The sequence below is a fragment of the Ixodes scapularis genome, unplaced genomic scaffold, assembly GCF_016920785.2.
Source record: "Ixodes scapularis isolate PalLabHiFi unplaced genomic scaffold, ASM1692078v2 PGA_scaffold10__122_contigs__length_95168666, whole genome shotgun sequence".
Classification (NCBI taxonomy): Eukaryota; Metazoa; Arthropoda; class Arachnida; order Ixodida; family Ixodidae; genus Ixodes; species Ixodes scapularis.
In genome coordinates this window covers 13,724,041-13,744,392 of record NW_024609836.1, presented here as the reverse complement: position 1 = coordinate 13,744,392, position 20,352 = coordinate 13,724,041, and the positions used below count along the sequence as shown (strand labels likewise).

General features: G+C 47.0%; 2 protein-coding genes across 2 annotated transcripts in view; one reads left to right on the top strand and one right to left on the bottom strand.

Moving 5' to 3' along the window:
- LOC121834732 overlaps positions 1-19,492 on the top strand; it is a 44,062-nt gene extending 24,570 nt beyond the window's left edge. The window contains exon 3 of the mRNA XM_042288486.1: positions 19,438-19,492. Within this exon, the coding sequence (XP_042144420.1) occupies positions 19,438-19,492 (55 nt within the window). The remainder of the gene's footprint in view (positions 1-19,437) is intronic.
- Positions 19,493-19,598: 106 nt separating this feature from the next.
- Positions 19,599-20,352, bottom strand: part of LOC115317337 — a 61,311-nt gene continuing 60,557 nt past the window's right edge. The window contains exon 5 of the mRNA XM_029976966.2: positions 19,599-19,780. Coding sequence (XP_029832826.2) covers positions 19,599-19,780 — 182 coding nt within the window. The remainder of the gene's footprint in view (positions 19,781-20,352) is intronic.

The window sequence follows — 20,352 nt, the reverse complement described above, 5'->3', positions numbered from 1 at the left end:
TTTCTCCGTATCCGCAGGGGTGGGGTCCTTTGGCTTAGACGCAATGCTTGCTATAGTTCGGTATGGTTTATACACAGTTCGAGTACCTACAGGTTTTAGGGCGCGGCTTAGCGACTCAGACACTCCCTTAACGTACGGAATGCAGAAGACATTACGTTCTTTGGCGGCTGGATTGGAGTGCGTTTTTCGTTTCGTCTGGTTGTCTAACCAGATGAAAGAACACCAACGTGACGTCAGGTATTCCACGAACGCCACCCGTCTCAAGACGGAGCTGGTCGACCACGCGTGGACCACAGGACACACCTTTGACTTCACAGCCGCGACGACCTTGGCGAAGGAGGATAGGTGGGGCCCACGCAAACTACTTGAGTCATGGTTCATCCGCGGAGATAAGACGGCGTGCAACAAGAACCGTGGCCCCCTCCCGGAAGCTTACATGGACCTTCCCGATAAATAGGACTGCGTTGACCTTAACCGTCAGACTTTAGAACCTTAGTTGAATGTTGTTTCTTTCACCTTAGAGCGCAGCTCTTAGGCGCCCGTTTCCGGCTTGAGTGGCGTCGCCGTCGGCGTAACAGTAAAGCGTTACGCCGACGCGTTACATGACGCCGAGGCGTCACAAACAAGCGTTACGCCGACGTGTAGCGTGACGCCGACGTGTCAAGAAAAAGTATTACGCGACGTTGACGCGTCACGAAAATTCGTTACGCCGACACGTTACGTGACGCCGAGGCGTCACGAAAAAGCGTTAGGCCGACGCGTCACCGAGGTGTCATGGAAAAGCGTTACGCCGACGCGTTACGTGACGACGAGGCGTCACGTAAAAGCGTTACGCAGACGCCGAGGCGTCGCGGAACGTGTCGGCGTAACGTTTTTTGGTGAAGCCTCGGCGTCGCGTAACGCGTCGGCGTAACGCTTTTTTGTAACGCCTCGGCGTCGCATAACGCGTAGGCGTAACGCTTTTTTGTGACGCTTTGGCGTCGCATGACGCGTCAGCGTAATGCTTTTTCGTGACGCGTCGGCGTTGCGTAACAATTTTTCGTGACGCCTCGGCGTCACGTAACGCTTTTTGGTGACGCCTCGGCATCGCGTAACGCGTCGGCGTGACGCTTTTTCGTGACACCTCGGCGTCGCGTAACGCTCTTTCGTGACGCCACGGCGTCGGGCAACGCTTTTTTGTGACGCGTCGGCGTCGGCGTAGCGCTTTTCTGTGACGCGTTTCGTAACGCATCGGTGACACGCTTGTTTGTGACGCCTCGGCGTTGTGTAACGCGTCGGCGTAACACTTTTTTGTGGCGTGTCTGCGTAACGTTTTTCGTGGCGCCTCGCCGTCACGTAACAAAAAATCACTACGCCAACGCGTTACGGTTACGCCGACCGTAACGGTAGCCGTAACGCGTCGGCGTGACGCGTCGCCGTCGGTGTAACCGTGCAGTGCATTATGGGAAACGTGCCAAAATGCACTGCGGTGACGCGCGCGTTGGATTATGGGACGTCTCCCATAATGCACCAAGCGGGAGGGAGGAGGGGGAAGAGGGGCACGAGGATGGAGGAGGAGGGACGAGGAGGAGAAAGAGGCAGGAGGACGAGGCTCCCCCCTGAAAGCTCCCCCCGCCTCCCCTCTACCTACGTCACTGGTGTATTGTCGGCTGTACGGGATCTTGAAAATCTCAAAACAACCCGCTTCTGCTGAGCCGCGCAGCACGATTAAAGTTTCAGAGGAAACAAAATACAAATATTTTGAAGCAAAAAATAAAAACTTGAAACAAATATTCAACGATTAATTAAACAATTTCATGTCCTCACAAAACAAAACAAAATCAACTTAAATTAAGATGTCGAACACGCTTTTTTTGCACATAAGTTGATGTAGATTTGAATCAGCAAATAAAGGCTATGATGGAACGTATAACAGGAGTAGGAACTGGGACATTATGTCTGCTCGCCCCAAAAATTTACTTCAAACTGCGCAGAGAACACGATAACTCCAGTAATGAACACGGTAGTGACACCGGCCACCGAAATATACACTGCAATAGAGGTGGGTCGAAACCGAAACTGTATATACTGTGGAAAAGCGCCGAAAAATACACGAACAGAAAGAAAGACAGAAGGACTGGGCTCACTCTCAACGAAAGTTTATTTGAAAAGTACACACATATATACCCGGCAGGCATACTAATCGTCACACATCTGAGACCAGCCCCGTTTCAAACCTCATATCAACGTTACTAAACCACTCAGTTGGGAAACTGCAATAGAGACTGCGCTGAAAAAGAAAAAACCAATTTGAAATCCAAACGAGTGGAAAATTGGTCGACACCTTTGTATCAAACTTGTGAAAAACTTGTCGACCGGTTTGGATCAAACGGGATTATGGGATATGGGTATCCGTTTGAAACCTTACCCGCTCGAAGCGGTACCCGTTTGATACAGGTGCCCGTTTCATACAGGTGCCCGTTTGATACGGGTGCCCGTTTGATACGGGTGCCCGTTCGACCTGGCACGTGGCCACACGTTTGAACGTGCCATTCAAATTGGCAAATTATGCGCTAGCCCTAAATGGATATCGACTGGTAGGTTGGTTACCTTAAACTTATTTAAGACGTCTCGAAGCTCATAAATCTATTGATTACCTGGAGGAAACACGTAGAACAAATGTGCTCGCGTAGGTGCTTGCAAATGGACAGGAAAACATACACAAAAGATCGTTTTCAACTCTCCTCGAAGTTTATTACGTCTTCTGTAGACAAGTACAAACGTGTAAGCAATCTGTGATAAGTGAGAGACACTCTAAGTGTTTCTACAACTGAGAAGATTGCAAAGCAAACAAAAACCGAGGTAATTCTAGAGTATAAAGGTAGACTTCCGGGGAAATTATTCTCGCCGGCTGCCGCGAGAATAGACACTGCATAATTATATAGATAGTCTGGATGAGTACGCGTAGAAGAATGGTCAATCGTTGCCAAGAAGTAGGTTGCAGTGCACTTACCATAATAATAGCGGACTTGAAAGATGTAATCCGTGATATTAGTCGACACGGTGAAAGCAGGACAACCACACAAACACAAACAAGAGGGAACGGCTCCTTGGAAGTTTCAACACGATGTGGCGCACAAGCTGTCATTTGCCGAACCCAAACAAACCGCAAAAATTCCTGACTTGTTTGAAGAATCGCTTGTTGCCGATATACGCGTAGGACTTTTTTAACACTGATAGCTTTGGTGCACATCCAATACGTTGTCGACAGACATCCTAATAAGACCGCAAGGTTAGGCTACAAAGCGAAGCAGGTAGGACGAGCGAAGTTGGAGCTGCAACTGACAACAAGCAGACAAAGAAAAAAGCGGCTGCCAGGTGCACCCTTCCAGATCTCGATGCTTATCAGCGTGTAGCTCGCGCGCTGCTGCGGGTCACGTGACACAGGTGACAAGAGAGGAGGGAGGGGGCGCGGTGAAGGCGCACGACACCGGGATAACCCCGAACCCTCTCCCCAGGCATTCCAGTAAGACGTGTTTTTGTAGCCTCGAAAAGCAAACCCACGCGCGCGCCTTTTAGCACGCTGGAAAAGGCGGCGGGGCGGTCAGAAGCTCGGCTTGCGCCCGAGCGAAGAAAGGACTCAGCGCGAGCTCGTAGTTTGACCGCTGCAACGGAGGGCATGGTCTCGCAGTGCTCAATGTCCTTGGAGCCGCGTGTACGCGCGGTACTTTCGCTTCTCTCGCAGAAGACGCGGTCGCGTCTTCTGCGAGAGAGATTCAAGCTGAATAAGTAAATTGAGGCAACAAAGATGGACAAAGTTTGAAAGTTCTGTCAAAAATATCGGCTCACCAACGTAGCGCGTTTACGTAAAAAAAGAAAGAAAAGAGTCTTAGCTTTAGTTGCAGTATAAGGGAACATCAGCGCAATATAAATATAATTACAATTACTTGCATTACGCGGACGATCTAAAATCGATGACTCGTCACTCCCAGCCTTCCGGAAGCATTGGCTGCCACGGCTGAAACAGGCGTGCCCATTGCGCCGATCTGTACGTTCAATATCAAACGGGCTCCGAAGAGCCGTTTCAATAAACCGGTACAGTTTGCCGGTCACCGGTCACCCGTCTGTGCAACATGGTCAGCGGTTTGAGCAAATGTGCGACAACTTTGCCCAAACGAGTCGCCCATTTGCACAGACGAGCGACCGTTTGCCAGAGAAGTTACCTGTTTGTCCAAATAGGTGAACGTTATTGCTCATACGGGGGACCCCTTTGAGCCACACGGGCAACTCTTTGACAGACAGGTGACCGGTATGGCTAAACTGTTACCGGTATGGATCCATACCGGTAACAGTTTAACCATTTTTTTTTTCAGTAGGGTGTCGACGACAAGAGAAGCGTAATGTTGCACTTGTTCTTTTGTTGATCTGTGAAGCAAGTTCTGGTTTCTTTTTTATTCCAGAATGTCAGGCAGAGTCTTATTCATGATGTTGCAGGAAGTCTGTATGATGACCAAAAAACTGCGTGTGACTAGACGCTGCCGATGAGCTGCCAGTCCGGATAGCGGATATCAACTCGGCAAGGGCCTGCAGGCGTATCAGCCCCACCCGTTTCTCTACTGCCATTTGAGACAGGATGCTTTGTAAAGGGTGAAACACGGCCCATGCACTGCTTCCGTAGGGCCCTGCTGAATCTATCTGATATTGTGTTTTTTTCAAAACGAACAACAACATTATAACCTTAAAAAATGAACAATGAGTTTCAATTGAGCTTCTAATGTGTTTTTATCGTCAAATGAAACTCATCAGAAACTTATAGTTAAATGAGTTTTATCATTACCCACTTCATATCTATTCGTTTGAATTTACTCATTACAAATTCAAGTGATGTTTATTGTTACCCAATCAATATCAATTCTTTTGAGTTTACTCATTACAAAATCAAGTGAGGTTCATCGTTACCAAATCAATTTCAATTCTTTTGAGTTTACTCATCACACATTTAAATGAGTGTTATAAAACGAAAATCGACTCCCTACTGCATTGCACTCGAAACAAATAGCGCTTCGGTGCTAGTTCTGATATAGAAATTTATTTACTGTGCTTAAAATAATAACTGTATTCACCCTCTTTTACTCCTAAAGGCTTATTCACACAATTTATCGTTTCAACGCGCCACAGTTTAGCGAAACCAAGATTTCGCGAAATCGGCCAGTTCACACGTGGAGTTCGACGCGCGAAACCTGTGATGTATTGACTCACGAGAATTTCGCCAAACCTTGTCATCTGCACCGGGAATACCAAGCATTTCGCATCAAAATGATATGGAGTACGCAAAGTGTGAAGAGACAGCCTGTTTTATTAATGCCACTCAATGAATTTCGTCAGATTCGGCTCAATGAGTTTACTAGTCCTGCCAAACCCGGGAAAAACCGCGAGATGATCTCGAAGCATATCGGATATTTTTGCACCGCTAATAAACAACGTTATCCCCAGTCATCCTGTTTATATACCGTGCTTGCACCCGCCACGACTTGTAACGAATCTGCACCACGCCCCCAATCTGTACTGTAGGCGCCGTTCGCACACCTGCAACCGAGTTGGACCAAGACTCGTCGCCCGTACGCACTGCTTCTCCGCTTGTCGCTCGCCATGTTTGTTTGTTTTCTTTCGGCTTCAGCTCGGATACGGAATCGGCCGAAAATCAGACTCCTCCAAATGCTCGCTCCTCCTCGAAGGTCAGACGTCATAGCGAAGTCGAGCGGCCATTGGCAGCGTCCGCGTTTTTCCTTCGGGTGATTGACGGGCGTCGGTGAGGTTTCAGCGAAAAATTGCTCCAGGAGCGAGGAACACGCGCAACTTTTTTCGGAGGCGCGCCACTTTTTCAGTCGCGTTCAGACGGAGAATTTGTTTCCCGAAACCTAGTTTCGCGACACAAGATTCGTTAACAAGATGCATCGTGTGAATAGACCTATTTACGGCGTTCCTCTATCGCGATTCGGTCAGTTTCAGTTTCAGTATTGTAACTTTTACTGGTTTCGGTTTGATATTTTAAGGATCGCGTCTTCGACGCCCCATCGGCAGCTACACCAGTTCTTTGTTTTTTTTTCTTTTTCCGTTGGGTTTGTGGTGCGTTGGGCAGATGTGTGTCGCGAGGTGGAAACACCTTTAGACATGAAAATGTGCTAATTTAATCAAGTTTAGCTTTCTGTGAAGTTTGGCTTGTGATGAATATGTTCAAGAAGAGCGCGGAAAACCGACGACGCGACAGAACGAGCAACTCAACGCAGTTGGTAAGCATACTTCTTTGTTTGCATTGTACGCGTTGAACGAGAGGTGAACAATATGGAGTTTTAGAATACGGTGTGGCTAGCGTTCCGTCCAGAAGAAATGATAGTCGCCACTAGAGTTCCGTCTGGAACGCGGAGAGCGAGTGCCATTTGGACCACCCTTTTCGGACGGCGGGTGTATCTTTGGGGGGCTCGTTAACACCCCCCCCTCCCCCCCCGCCTCCGTTCACGCCGCTTCGCGGCGACAGTATGCGGCTGCTAATTACAAACCTATTAACGCACTTATGGCGCGTTCACACTGGAAGCGGATCCGCGTTCGCGAAGCGGATCCGCGCGTTCTCAACCGCAAAGCGGCTCGGATCGAGCGGTTGGAGCGCGTTTTTGCCAACCGCTTCGGGACCGATTTCTCCCAACCGCTTTCACGAACCGCAAAGCGGCAACCAATCACAACGCGACGCTGACGTGACGTCAGTGACTTTCGAAACAAGATGGCACCTGTCGCTGGTGAGGCGTCCAAGGCGCTGTAGTCCTAGCGCTGTAGTCTTAGCTTTCGACAAATCAACGGAGAAAGTTGATGTTCACGTCCGTTACTTGAATCCGCCGCGAAAATAATTGACTCGTAATTTTAACGGGCCTCGCACCGGTGATTTGGTTCGGGTAAGAGTTTGTTTATTATTCCGGGTGCCACAGCCTAAGCTCGCTGCCTTGTTAATCTCTGCCTGTAGAACGTCGGAACCTACCCCTGATCGACCGAAATGACAGCTTTTCTACCCACTAGGATAGTCGCGTGAACTATTGAAAGCTTTCGACACCGTGCATGACCGCCACGAAGCCCGATAGAGACGTCGTGAGCTTGATAGCGTAGCCCACGCACTACCACGGAAGGCGCAGGGTACCTGCGCTAGCTCGACCTGTAACGTTTACTACTAATAAAATAAATAGAGGGAACCTACTCAAGAAATAAAGTGTACGTACCAGACAATGCAGAGGTAATCCATACGGCGTTTATTTGAGCTTAATGTCAAACAAACAGTAGACGCGATCGACGAGCGAGTGACGAGAGTCCGCCACCAACGAAGCCACGACCGGCTAGCGTCGAACACATTCCCGCACCACGGTCCACCCCACCGCCCACAACTTCGAAAATGATAAGAGTGAACAACAACGAGGGGGAAAAACTGGCCCTCTATCCCGAAAACAAGGTCAGCTTTTCATGCGGGAAGGGTCCACTTCGAAGAAAAGGTCGGGGGCATCCTGTTCTGAGTCAGCAAGGCGCGCCTAGCTGGGCTTTGCTTGTGGGCGAGTTCGAGGGAATCACAGGCGAGTTCGGCGGGTCCATGCTTCTTTTTTTTTTTTTTTTGCTGCCTGAACTCGTGATGCGTGCTAGCATCCCGGAGAAAAATATTCCGAGTGACAAATAGCAAAACTTTGGCTTTGGATCTTGAATTAAAGTGAATTTTGGATTGTAAAACAGGGTTGCCAAACGCAAGTCTCAAAAGATCACGCGTGATCGCCGAGAAACCGCCAACCGCCTCTCGGTGTGTCTGAACGGGGTCGCTCACGAACCGCATCCGCGACCGCTTCGCGAACGCGGATCCGCTTCCAGTGTGAATGCGCCATTAGCCCTCCGTACAAGCCGCGTCGCGGCGTCCAGCCAGCAACCCAAACCCGCAATGTCCCATTGCACCTCCGGGAAGGGAGTCTTAACCATTAAGTTCAATGAAGTTTCGTCGACAGCATGCGTTCATCTCTTTCAGTGATAATTGTAAAAAAAGAAATGTAAATATCAACAAACAAAATCGAAAAAAAAGCACACGCACACGGCGGTTCGAACCCGGACCCGCTGCGTGTAAAGCAAGCACCTTTCCCCTGCATTACACCACTTTTTGTTTTCAAGCAGTTGTTTATTTACAGGTTAAAAACATAAGTAGCATGAATGAAAGAAAGGAGGTATATACATATGTTAGAGCAGAAAAAGAACGTTACATAAGTTAGACATTGTATTAGATGACCCAGGTGCAAAGTAAATCAGTTAAAGGTTACAACATTGTTAAAGAGTGCAGTAAACTCGGCTCTGGATGTATATTACACTCGAAGATGTTAAAAATATATTAGAGTAAGGCACGTACGAAGGCGATGGATAGTCTTCCTGAAGCATGAATATTTACTGCTATCTTCTGACCTTTCACCAGAATGTCTCTCAGATCTTTTTTTCCATTTTAACTGGCTCTAAAATTCTAATAGTCCACTCCAATTTGCTAGCAAAGTGTCGCCACGCAGGTTTAGGGTTCAGTGCGCACTCTGTCATGTCTACTCTCGACCGCCATAGCGTATGCAGGCCTAAAACCATGATTATCTCAGTCAGGTCAGTCAGCGTCCTTTGGTCGTGCCGCCGTAGGAATTTCAAAGTACACCAACTAATCTGCAAGTCCAGATCAAAGAAAGACTGTAGTTCGGCCCAAAATATTTCTGCATTGGAACAAGCACTAAACACATGCTCGAGCATTTCTTCTTTACCATATAAATCACAATTGTGTGACCATGGCACGAAGAAACCCTTGGCCTGCTGCCACACTTTGTCAAGAAGCACTTCCGTGTGAAACTTGAAAAGGAAGTCTTTCGATGATGTGGCGACAGGCAAGCGTTTTAGACGATGAAATACGTCATTGTCGGTTAGCAGGTTTGTCAAGGGTCTGTAAAGGGGAAGAGGAATCATCGCGGAGACTATAGCCCAATAGAGTTGCTTACGGTTGTTTTTCAGAAGAAAGTCCCACGAAAAAGTGTTTTGCATCAGGCGGATTGACTGGGCGATCTCTTTGTAAAAGCAAAGCACTGGAGAAAAGGGTGTAGGGGTAGGAGTGGTGACTTGCCATGCCAAAAGTTGCGACGCACCGAGGTGGTGAAATGCCGACAGTATGAAGGGGTCTTGCTGATCCCGGAAGAAGAGGAAACGATGAATGACGAGCTTTAGGCCGACATTGAGGAGACCTAAGCCTCCTTTTGCAAGACTTAGGAGGAGGTTTTGACGTCGCATCCGCTCCATGGACAATATCCATATAAATACCGCCCAGGAACGCTGAACTTTGTATGCCGTGGTACTAGTGAAGGGCATCACTTGCGCAGAATAGAGGATGGCTGGATATGGATATGGCGTTGCACACGTAGCTTCTTCTAAAAAAAAAAAGAAATGTGCCGGGATTTCCATGGAAACAGCTTCGCTCCTTGTGCTCCGATGCGCTTCTTCCATAAGGATGCCGCACCTCCACGAAGGTCTAGGTTGGTCCCCAAGTAGGTCGTCACTGGTTCTGACCACTGAATACCCATAAACTTAGAAGGTTTGGTTCCCCAGTCTCCAAGCCAGGCACCGAATGACTTTGTTCGATTCAAAGAAGAACCGGAGTATTTGCTATAGCTCTCTACAAGTTCAAGAGCAATCTGCACTTCTTTCTTCGATGAACATACAAAGGTAAAGAAAGTCATCGGCATATGACAGAAACTTCAGGACGTGTTCGGAAAACTGGAATCCAGCGATCGAAGTATTGTGAAGTACAGTGCGACAGAGTGGTTCCAAATAAAAAAGAAAACAAGAGGGCGAAAGCGGGCAGCCCTGCCGTACTGATCTGCGCACAAAAATAGAGGTTCCTACATTCCCATTGATGACGAGTTTCATTGTGATGTCCGTGTAAATTATCGAAATCCATTAATGTAATCTCCCAGTTTACAGTGTCGTATAAGGGAAAATAGAAACTTACGGTCGACTCTGTCGAAGGCTTTAATTAATTCTAGCTGAAGCGCAGCTAGGTGTGCATAACCTTGTTCTGCAGCTTCGCACATGATGCGCATCCGGTGAAGGTTGTGTGTGATGGAACAACCTTTGAAGCCGTAGCTCTGGTGGTCTCCAACGACATGACGAAGTCCTATCTCGAGTCGTCGTGCCACTAATCTTGTACGAATTTTATAATCGGTACAAAGTAAGCTGATGGGACGGAAATCGGATACTTGTGGTGCTCCCTCATTAGGGGCTTTCTTGGGTATTAATACTACGTGACTTTTCCTCATTGACGGTGGCAGGAGCTCTCGTTTTCTGATATCTTCAAATACGTGCACGACAGAAGCGCCAACAATATCCGCAAATGTTTTATAAAATTCGGCACCAATGCCATCAGGACCAGGACTCTTGTTTGTAGGGAACTCTTTTATCACTCGCTGTATCTCTCTCGGTGTTATGGGAGAGTTTATTATTTCTCTCGCTTCTTCTGTAACCTTAGAGAGTAAGGAGAGCACCTTCTCTGGAATATCCGACAAGGTTTCCGTCCTTGCAAACAGGTCTCCATAAAAGCTTTCAAACGCAGCGCATATATCTGATTGTGTAGAAGCTATTGAATGTTTATGATGAACCACGGTGATAGCGTTACGCTTGAGTCGTAGTCTTTCGAACGTGTAAAAAAACTTTAGATGGTTGTTCCTCACGTTCTAGTGTCAGCTCTCGACTCCGAATGAGCGCTCCCCAGTGTCGCTGTTCAATAAGCTGTTGCAATTGTTTTTTTTTTATGTTCCTAATATCTTCAATAAATACGCCTGGGCGCCGTTCCTCTTCAGTGACGAGGGATCGTAAAGCATTTACGAGAGCTAGTTCTTCGGACGTTTTTCGTGTACTCTCTACAGAGCTTCGGATGACCGCTTGCTCTATCACTTAGGATTTTAACGCTTCCCATTTGCAAGAGTCAATCGGCTCACTTTCGGCTAGAACGGTTAGCTTTTTACGAATTTGTTCGCGAAACACTTCGTCTTCGAGAATTGTAGTGTTCATCTTCCAAGACTCAATTCCTGAACTACGTATGGAGCGATCTGCCTCGCTTTTAAATGAGATGGACACTAGCATATGGTCTGAGTGGTGAGTGGGATTCGCAGTATATTGAATCTTGTCACTGGGGAATTCACCTGAGATGTAAATTTTATCAAGCCGCGCATAAAAAGCACCTTGCCGATGGGTGAATTTGGGATAAAAACATTTTATGTCTTCTGTCGCGTCCTTGAGGTCGAAGTCATGAAGAATGTTTTTTGCTTCCATCACTTTTCCATCCAGAAGTTGTGCAATCATTCCGAGACAGTACGCAATTGAACCCACCCGCTAGGTTAACTTTACTTGGGGTGTCTAAAATTAAACGTAAGCTTTCGAAAAACGTTAAACGATCAGAAGAGTTGTTTGGTGCGTACATGAAAACTATTCTGATTAATTCTTCGCAAACCAAAACGTATATGGCAGCTGTGCGACCATCTGCTGCTAGGTCACAGTCCACGAAACTGCAGTGACGTGAGGCTTTTCGCAGAAAGATAGCGGTCCCAGCACTTAGGCCAGAGGATGGATCGTTGTAACAATTATATGAATCCTGGAAGTAGGAGACAATTTTGTGTTGATAAAGAATCTCTTTTCGCCATATCTTACAGCGTTGACTTACAAGGCTGGCTGCGTTAAAAGTCCCGATTGTAAAAGCACCATAAAGATCGTCGTTCACTGAACCTATTAGGTGATGGAGCAAAGTGAAGCGTCTCTTACTGACTCTTCGGGTCCTCGTGGCCGGAGAGGATGGAATCCTGCTCGGTGATGGGAGATTTGAAAGATAAAGATTTTGTTCGCCTCTTCCTCCTCCTCTTTGACTCTGCCCGCTCCTATTGAGATGTGGAGCTAGGATCTACCGTTGCACAGAATCTCTTCTCCCTTTCTTTTCCCGAGCGTTTCTTTGTCGCTGGTTTCGTCGATTTCGGATGCCTCTTCATCTGGTCGCACTGAGTCTTCAGCTTGGTCTTCAGTAACCAGAGCACTGAACGAGTTGGTGATGACAATATTGCTCTCTCTCTCCTTCGTTGCAGAGCATGACGACGCTGACCTGTCCTCGCACTTCTCATTCCGTGAGGCTGCCTCGACATAGGCTGTCCTGTGAGCGGTGCTGACTTCTGGCGAAACCACTGTTTCTGCTGTTTCTTCTGCGTCCATCAAGTAGTTTGCAGGAATCTGGAGAGATGCAGTCATTCGGTTGGCGTACGTTGGGACACAGTCTTCGAGATCATGGCCGAATTTTCGACATGCGCTACACCAGGGTGCGCGGCACTGGCCTCGGACGTGTCCGACTTGCCTGCATCGCAGACATTGCGGTGCTCTGGCAGGCACGGAGACAAGGACGGTTGTTCCCAAAATCCTGAGCTGATGCGGCAAGCTGTCCGCAGTCACACCTTTGTTCAATTCAATTGATAGTATTCTTGTGGTCGTCTCTACAACCTCGAAGCCGGAGTAGTGCCACTTGTCTCGAACGATGCTTTTTATTTTTCCAAACGTAGAGAAAGCGCTGGCCACGTTTGCATCTGAGACGGTAGTTGGAACACAGTGCACCTTCATGGACAGCGCAGTCTTGCTCCCGTCTAGTATCAAACATGTCTTGTTCTTTACATGGATCTCTCAGAGCTGCCGCAGTCTTTCTTTTTCCTTGGTAGAACGCACTGTGAGTAGCCACACATGATTGTATTAGAAGGCCCCAAGCGAAGCTGGCTCATTTGGGTTGATGATTTTCTTCAAAGCAGGACCGAAATCATCGATGTGATATGTCCGCGCTGATGGGTTCCCATGAAGAATCAGTGAATTTTCAAGCAGCTTACCGTTGGGAAGGGGTGGCAGTAAAATTTTGTGTTCCGTTGTACTTGTTGCAGAGGGGGCAGAAGCAGATATAGTTTCAGAATATTCCCGGCTAGGCTTAGCCGGTGAGATTTCCTTTACGGAGCCCATTTCCGACGCGGTCATTCAGCTCGTCGTCTTCTTCGAACTCCTGCACTACACCACCACTTCAGAAACTAGCTTTCACCGTTTGTTTTGTACAACACCCAACATGGACGGAACTTTAGTGGCGATTATCGTTCCGTCTGGACGGAACTCTAGACACTTCCTTTAGAATAATCTCGTGGCTGCTGTGCATGCGCAGACCCAGAACAACTACGGGAATGAGTTGAGCCAGCGAGTGGTTGTCTTTTCTGTGTTTCCTTCCCTAAATGTTCAGCTGGTTCCACCCATAATGACCGAAAACAAGCTTCGGACTCGAGCTTTGCGGCCCGTTATTTCTCGATAATAGCGTGGGTACCGCAAAAGGCGGCACCCACGACATCTCCGTTGATCGCGTCTTAGATGCCGTCGCCCGCTCGGGAACTGCGTGAGTCCCACTCGGCGACCGCGGTCGGCATGGTTGAAGCGTATTGAAAACGCCACGGATCGCTGGATTCACAGCTCAAAGCTATCGAGGCGCGTGTACTTACGATCGCGGCAGACATGTAAGCATTCCTGGGTAGTGGATCGTCTGGGCTTCGTAAGTACGACAAAGCAGCTTGGCAGTGACAAAAAAAAAACAAAAAAAAACATGCGGCATTGAGTATAAAACAACTATAAAAATGTTACTCTGGACAAAGAGCTTGCTTAATGTTCAAGCTAAAACGTTCTAAATTCCAAATAAAACCTGTCGTGACATCTTGGTGCCGTTTTAAGCGCGAGATGCTTGCGTTTTGGGGAGTCCCCGGCAGAGAAATGCTATTCTAAAACTCTTCGCCGCAATCCTCGCTATTTTGCCGTCCGTAACGCGCGGTAAAGTAGCGCCTGATATTCTAAAACTCCTTATTTTCTCAGCACACGTTTTTCTCCTTAAGCTAGAATGTCTTTTTTTTTTAACTAGTTGGGTTTGCTTTATCTGTCCTATGTTTGTATCTATGCGTAGCGTAATGAAAAGTTGCCACTCATTTTGTGTGTATTCGGAGAAAGTGTAGCTTATGTCAACAGAGCACGTATTGAATTCCTAATGCTACTTTCAGTCCGTTGCTTTAGAAAATGTCTTATTGCTCTAGCAGTGTACTGATGTCGTTCAACTATAAATTGATTAGATTGATCATATTTCATTACATTTCAGAAGTTAGACTTCCTTGGAATTCGATTCATGCAGAGCCAATATTCCTTTTCAGCCAAATGGTTGAAGAGGATATCCATCTTTTGTATTGAAGTTATGGAAGTGGACTGGATTGTACTGTTAGGACAAACTTCGGTCCCCTGACTTTCTAGAATTAAAATAGGTTTACATTTGTCAATTAGAACTTTTGATAAAGCAGTTGTTCCTTTTCGCCTCTTTTTTTTCATTTTGCAATTGTGTTGTGATCAAGCCAAGGGCCGCAGTTATTCCCAAATGAAGCAGCAGCAGTGTGTTCCCAGCTTGCATCACTTCGATTCATTTCAAAGCATGCCACGAAATGGATGCCCCTATTCGTACACCGTTGGAATTGGGACTGACTTCAAAATGGAGCTCGACACGGTGTTTAAGCGGTATGGGACGTGTGTTGAATGACCTATGCGGTTGTCACAGGTTCGTGGTTGGTCAACCCGAAACGCCCCAAGTCCCACTTCCTTCTTCTTGTCTTCCTATTCCCCTTGGTTTGAAGCTCGGCCGGCATTATACTCTTTCATACTTAGCGTGCAACGCTGTCAAAGCTACTGGCACGAGTGCGTGGCTTCATCTACGGTTTTGCTTGCGCGAGAAGGCGTGCAAATGATCAACGAGATCAAGCCCCACGCTCCCGCCAGTAGCTTTGACAGCGTTGCACCCTAAGTATGAAAGGGAGTATAGTCTCATTCGAGCTCATACCTTTGGCGCTCAGGTAAACATGTGCGAGGATTGCAATTGGCCCTACCCCCAAACCACCCTTAAACAGAACAAAATGACAAAAAAGACAAAATTTGTGACAGTGGTGTTCGAGAGAAACTGCAGACTTAATTACCCTGCCTGAAACTTTGCAAATATTTCAGAGTGGTTGCAACTGTGAGGGTGAGCTGGATACAAAATGAAAAATGGACCCTGAAGCGACGCCTTCAGGATGACGAAATAATTATGGTAAGTTAGAGATTAACCCACTCGTATACTTCCCTAAATATTTGGGCCGACTGTCGATTAAAAAAGTTTAACCCAGTTAAATTTGTCACAAGTCTTCAGGCATAATATCTTGAAAATAATGAAACTGCAGGTGTTCTAAACTGGCTGAGGTAAAGCAGCCTCGCAGTGCATCAAGGTTTACATTGAACATACGTTTGTGTATTGTCCACGAGGTGTAGCTCTTGCAGTGAAGTTTTATGAGTTAGTTTATTCAATGTTTAAACTTTCAGCGTACCAGCTGGGTAGTGTGTAATTGTTTTTTTGTAGCGCAAGCAATATCTTAATCCTGGCGGCAGGAAGTTTCGGCTAGCAGTTGACACGGTTGGACAACGGTGTGCATGCTTGCTTGCTCTGAAGCGGCCAATGAAACGGCCAGGAGATTGGATGGCTGTGGCGCAAGCGGTAGGCGATACTCCACGGTGCGTTCCGTGCGCGCACTTTTTAATTGCCGACAAGCATGTATAAACGTAGGTCGCTAAATATCTCAAAGATCTTTGACTTTTCACAAAGAATATAAATTGGTCGGACCGTTATTAGTGATTGGCTTTAAAACCGCCAGTAGAACATGAATCCTAAATCAACACTTAGAAAGTTCATAAGGCTATTTTAGTTAATTAGCCGACCGATCGTGATTAATATTGTCCCGTCTCACGTCGCCCGAGTTCGTTAAATACAGAGTGAAAACCGCACCCACGTAAGAATCACGCACCTTTTTATTTTATCTGTTACTTGTAACGAGAAAAGTCCTGTTATGGACATTTTAAATAAATATTAAGTTCAGTGTTTCCACGTCAGATCGTACAGTATTGGTCCTGTCATATATCTTATATTTTTATAAAACATTTATGTTAATGCCATGCTTTTAGGAGCAGCATTGAGCTTAATGCGAACATCATAGCTCATTTTCTACCGGAGATAAAAAAAAAAAACTTAGAAGCTCGAGACGTAGAGATCTCCTAGGTTTCGCTATGATACTTCACACAGCCGTCAATCTCACACCGAAGCAGGCACGTAGTAAATTTGTTTTCGATTTATTTTATGAAATGTTTATAAGTACACCGAATATTAAAACAATTACCATAACAAACATCTATGAAAAAAATACAAAACACGCCTACTAAACACGTTTAGTAGACTACCCGCGAAATACATAACATAAAACGACGCGAAATATATCAAAATTATCATATCTATCTGCATTGTACGAGTATATAAGTAAAATATGCTTAGCCGTTATTGTAGGTTTTTACTATTGCATAAACCAAGTTTATTTCTCTAAATGTTGCCGAATTGCACGTGAATATTGCCGCTTGCCTGACCGAGCAGAAACGCTGCTTCGTGCATTTAGAAGTGTCGTGCTTATTACCCTGGGTGTAAGAAATAAGGAGGCCCGAATGACCTTACCTAGTCAGGCTCTTCCTAACCAACTCCAGAACATTCTAGGTTGAATCTTCGTGATGATGAGTTTGGTGTATGAACGTCAGGATGCGATTTGAACCATTATGCCTTAATGGCTCAAATAAAAAAAAAAAAGGCAAGGGCATTTGTGAGGCTTTCTGACCACACGAGCAGGTGTGGAGGATTCTAAGAAGCGGGTCCCGCGTGGGTTCGTTATCTGTTGTGTTGAGTTGAAAAACGTCATTATTTAATGCCAGACATGGCTGCTCTTGGTTTAAAGTATCCGCAGCGGCAAGAAAAAAACTAATAACATTCATACAGCCGCGCCCAAGAGCGGCTGACGGCCGTTTCACCATGGGTGCTGCAAAACGTCGCCAAAACGCTCCAAAGCGCGACCGTGCGATGGGACTATTGAAGGGAGTTTGCAGTAACCGATGGCCATCGGCGCAAGAGCCCCGCTGGTCCACCGTCCGCGTAGAAGAAGCTGCAGAGCTGATTCCACAGGAGCCGCACTGGAGGCGGCGGCTTGTCTGGTGGGATCCCCCGTCCTCAAAGGTGTTAGGTTGGTCCGCCACCGGGATGTCAGCCAAGGCCTCGAAGCGAGCCGCAGCGTGCTCGGGGCACACCCAGATAACGTGCTGCGTCGTCGCTAGGGTGTTGCATGCTGTACAGTAGCCCTGCTGTGGGCCATCTTGAAATATGCGGTCGCGCAGGGCCGGTAGCATAAGGGTGTTTGTGGCGGTACAGAGGACGAGAGTCTGGGCTCTCCCCATGCCTGGTCGTCGGCGACTTGTGAATGGGAGTGGGGACGAGAGCGGGGCGCGTCCCCCGCACTTCAGAATGTGCGCCCGTTCGTAATTTCGGACAGGGACCGCTCGGGCAGCTGTGCTTCCGACGCGCTGTGTACGTTTTGTGTTTGTGTTTTGTTTGGCGTTCCCTTCTCAGATGTGGAGACTCATTGACCAAGGGTTTCTTGGTGGTGCCTTCGGGAGTCGGGTTCGCGGCCCGGGGGGTCTGACCTTCACGTCGTTGAAGGAGACCATGAGGCGGCCGACATCTGTGTGCGTGTGCGTGGGTAGGTGTTTTGTATGAGTCTTTTTAGAGTGTTTTTGTTGTTTAGCAGTGTTCTCTCTGATTGGCCGCTAAAATACTTTTCGGAATTGGTCGTTGAACAAGCGGGAGAATGGAGGGAACTTATATAAGCGACCGGAGTGGGGCCGGAGGGCTTCTTGGTCCATGCAAAGCGTCATGTAACTTTCTACTGTTTTGTCTTGTAAATATATTCATCCTTCTCATCACCAACTGTTGAGTCCCGTCTTGAAATCCTTCATCTCTGCGATCTGACGACCCGCCGCCTCTGGCTTTGGGCATCATCACCGACGGAATCTTCACAAAAGAGAAACGAACACACATCACTTTTCCTCCCTTAATGATTAAGAGAAGAAAATTGCCCTCGCGTGTTTTGTTTCATGGGGGGGGGGGGGGGGGGGTTGATCGCTTTGCTTAGAGTTGAAAGGACGTTTTTTAGTGTGACATAAGAAATAAATGTCGTTAGAGGTCGCGCTCCAGTGCTACGTTATATCCAAATCAAAGCTAATACTGGCCGATTGTACGTTTTTCTTTCGTCATTAGACGAATTACCGAATATCCCACAATACCCCCTTATCACTGGTCATTGCTCTGGCTTGACATCCATTGTGAGTGTGTCCCGCCTTAGTGTATTGCACACGACCATATGGGCCGCGTTTAAAAGAAAAATACGTTCTCACGGTTTCATAGTATTGCGTTCGTAAAAACCCTACATTGCTACCCAGCGTTGCTATACTGTGCTGCCATTTGATCCACTCTAGTAGATTTGGAACATAGCCATAGTTAATAGTGCAACCACTGATTTCTTTTTTTATATTGATAGCAACACGTTGGAACAGCTGGACGATCCTAAACCCCGTGGGCGATATATGACGCGAAGACATTTGCGCGCAACCCCCCTCCAAAGCTTTATCATGGCGTCGATTCTTGATAGGTATCGGAGTATGCGAAGGGACAGAGACGCCGCACTTCGCCTTGTCAAGAACGCTTTAATCACTCCACGACACCAGCGAGACTTGCGTGCGACATGGTGTGCCTTCTTCCTGCGGTGCTGCGCTTTTGTGAAACTTTCCACGTGTTCTCAAAGGCAAGTGCGACCGTTTACAAAACTGTTTACAAAACCAAAAAACGTGTGTTCAGGAAGCTCCCGCCCACCTTCTGCAATGCTTCAAAAGGTGGATGCGTAATGGGACGAATATAAGTCTTCCGGCTAATTTGTCCCATTACGCGAAAAAGCGGCGGCGTTGCGCCCGGAAAATGGCCACACCAACCCGTCATCAAGCACGCACCTGAGAAATAAAACACAATGAAAAGCACAGCAACGCATATGCTTCGTCACGGAGGCCGTCGTGAAACCGGCAAGGTTCACAGCGCCTGCGCAGTGGGGGAGCGCGATATCATCACTGGAGCGCTGTGTGAAAAAGTAAGACAAGCTGCGCTGCTTGTAGGAATGACCTACCTATATGAATGCTTTCGCATTCCTAAAAAAAAGAAGTCTTAAATATTTCGGCCAAATTTATTCGTTCTAATGTTCATTTTCTTGCGTTTACGGACGAAAGACTGTTCTTTGGGAGTTGCTGCTATAAAAGAAAAGACCGATCTGCACAAAGAAATAGGCGATACAATTTCCTTTCCGCACTACTCTGATAGTAACTGCGGAAAAAGCACGTGCGTGAGGAACAGCTGCGCTCTGAAGGGCGTGGTTTTCGCCTAACGCATTTTGTGCTCAACAGTCTTTATGCGGGTAGCCGAGCTTTTGTAACAAAAGACAAAAACGAGATGGAGTGAAAAGAGGTTTCAGGAGCGAGCTGCTAAAATCGTTTATTATTCTGATATTTGTCTCGTCCTGAACAGAGAGTTGATTTTAAAAGCGGGGTGCAATAATTAGCGAATTTCACGTGTCTTGGTAGTATTTGCACTCGGGAGTTGGAACCCTGCCGCACTTGTTAAGACTCGAAATTGGACGCCACGTAGAGCCACACACTTGAGTGGCGTTCCCTTGGCATTCGTCGTCCTCTGGCACATTATGACCAATATTTTTACGCCAAATACCACATGCTCTCATGTCTGGCGTCACTGCAATGAAAAGTATTTTAAAAGACAGATTCACAGAATAAATCCTAAATACCGGCAGTTAATGTCAAGTCATATTCTCAACTATTTAAGCGTCAAGAAATATAGGGGTCAACTGGCGATCAAATACCATAAAAATATTTTATTTAACAATTTGATTGACAAGAAAATTACAGGCACATTCATTCTATTAGACGAGATGAAATGCTATAGCTTTACAAGAACGATGTCAGTGAAAAAATGGTTATAATAGACCACGCACACATCAGAGACGGCGTCAGAGACGTCATCTAGGCTGACGTCGAGGACGGCGTCAAGGCCGTCGTCTAGGACGACCTCTCGGAAGACCTCTAGAACAACTTGTAGGACGACGACAATGACGGCCTCTAGAACGACCTCAAGGACACCGTTTGAGACGACGTCGAGGACGACTTCAACAAATGAAAGACCTTTACACATCTTTGTAATGCGAAACTAACGCACAGCTTTTGAGGAGGAGGCGAGTGTAGGGGAGGTAGGCCCCTCTCCCTGTTCCTCCTCCTTCCCCCTTCTACCTCTCGTCCTCCCATCCTTTC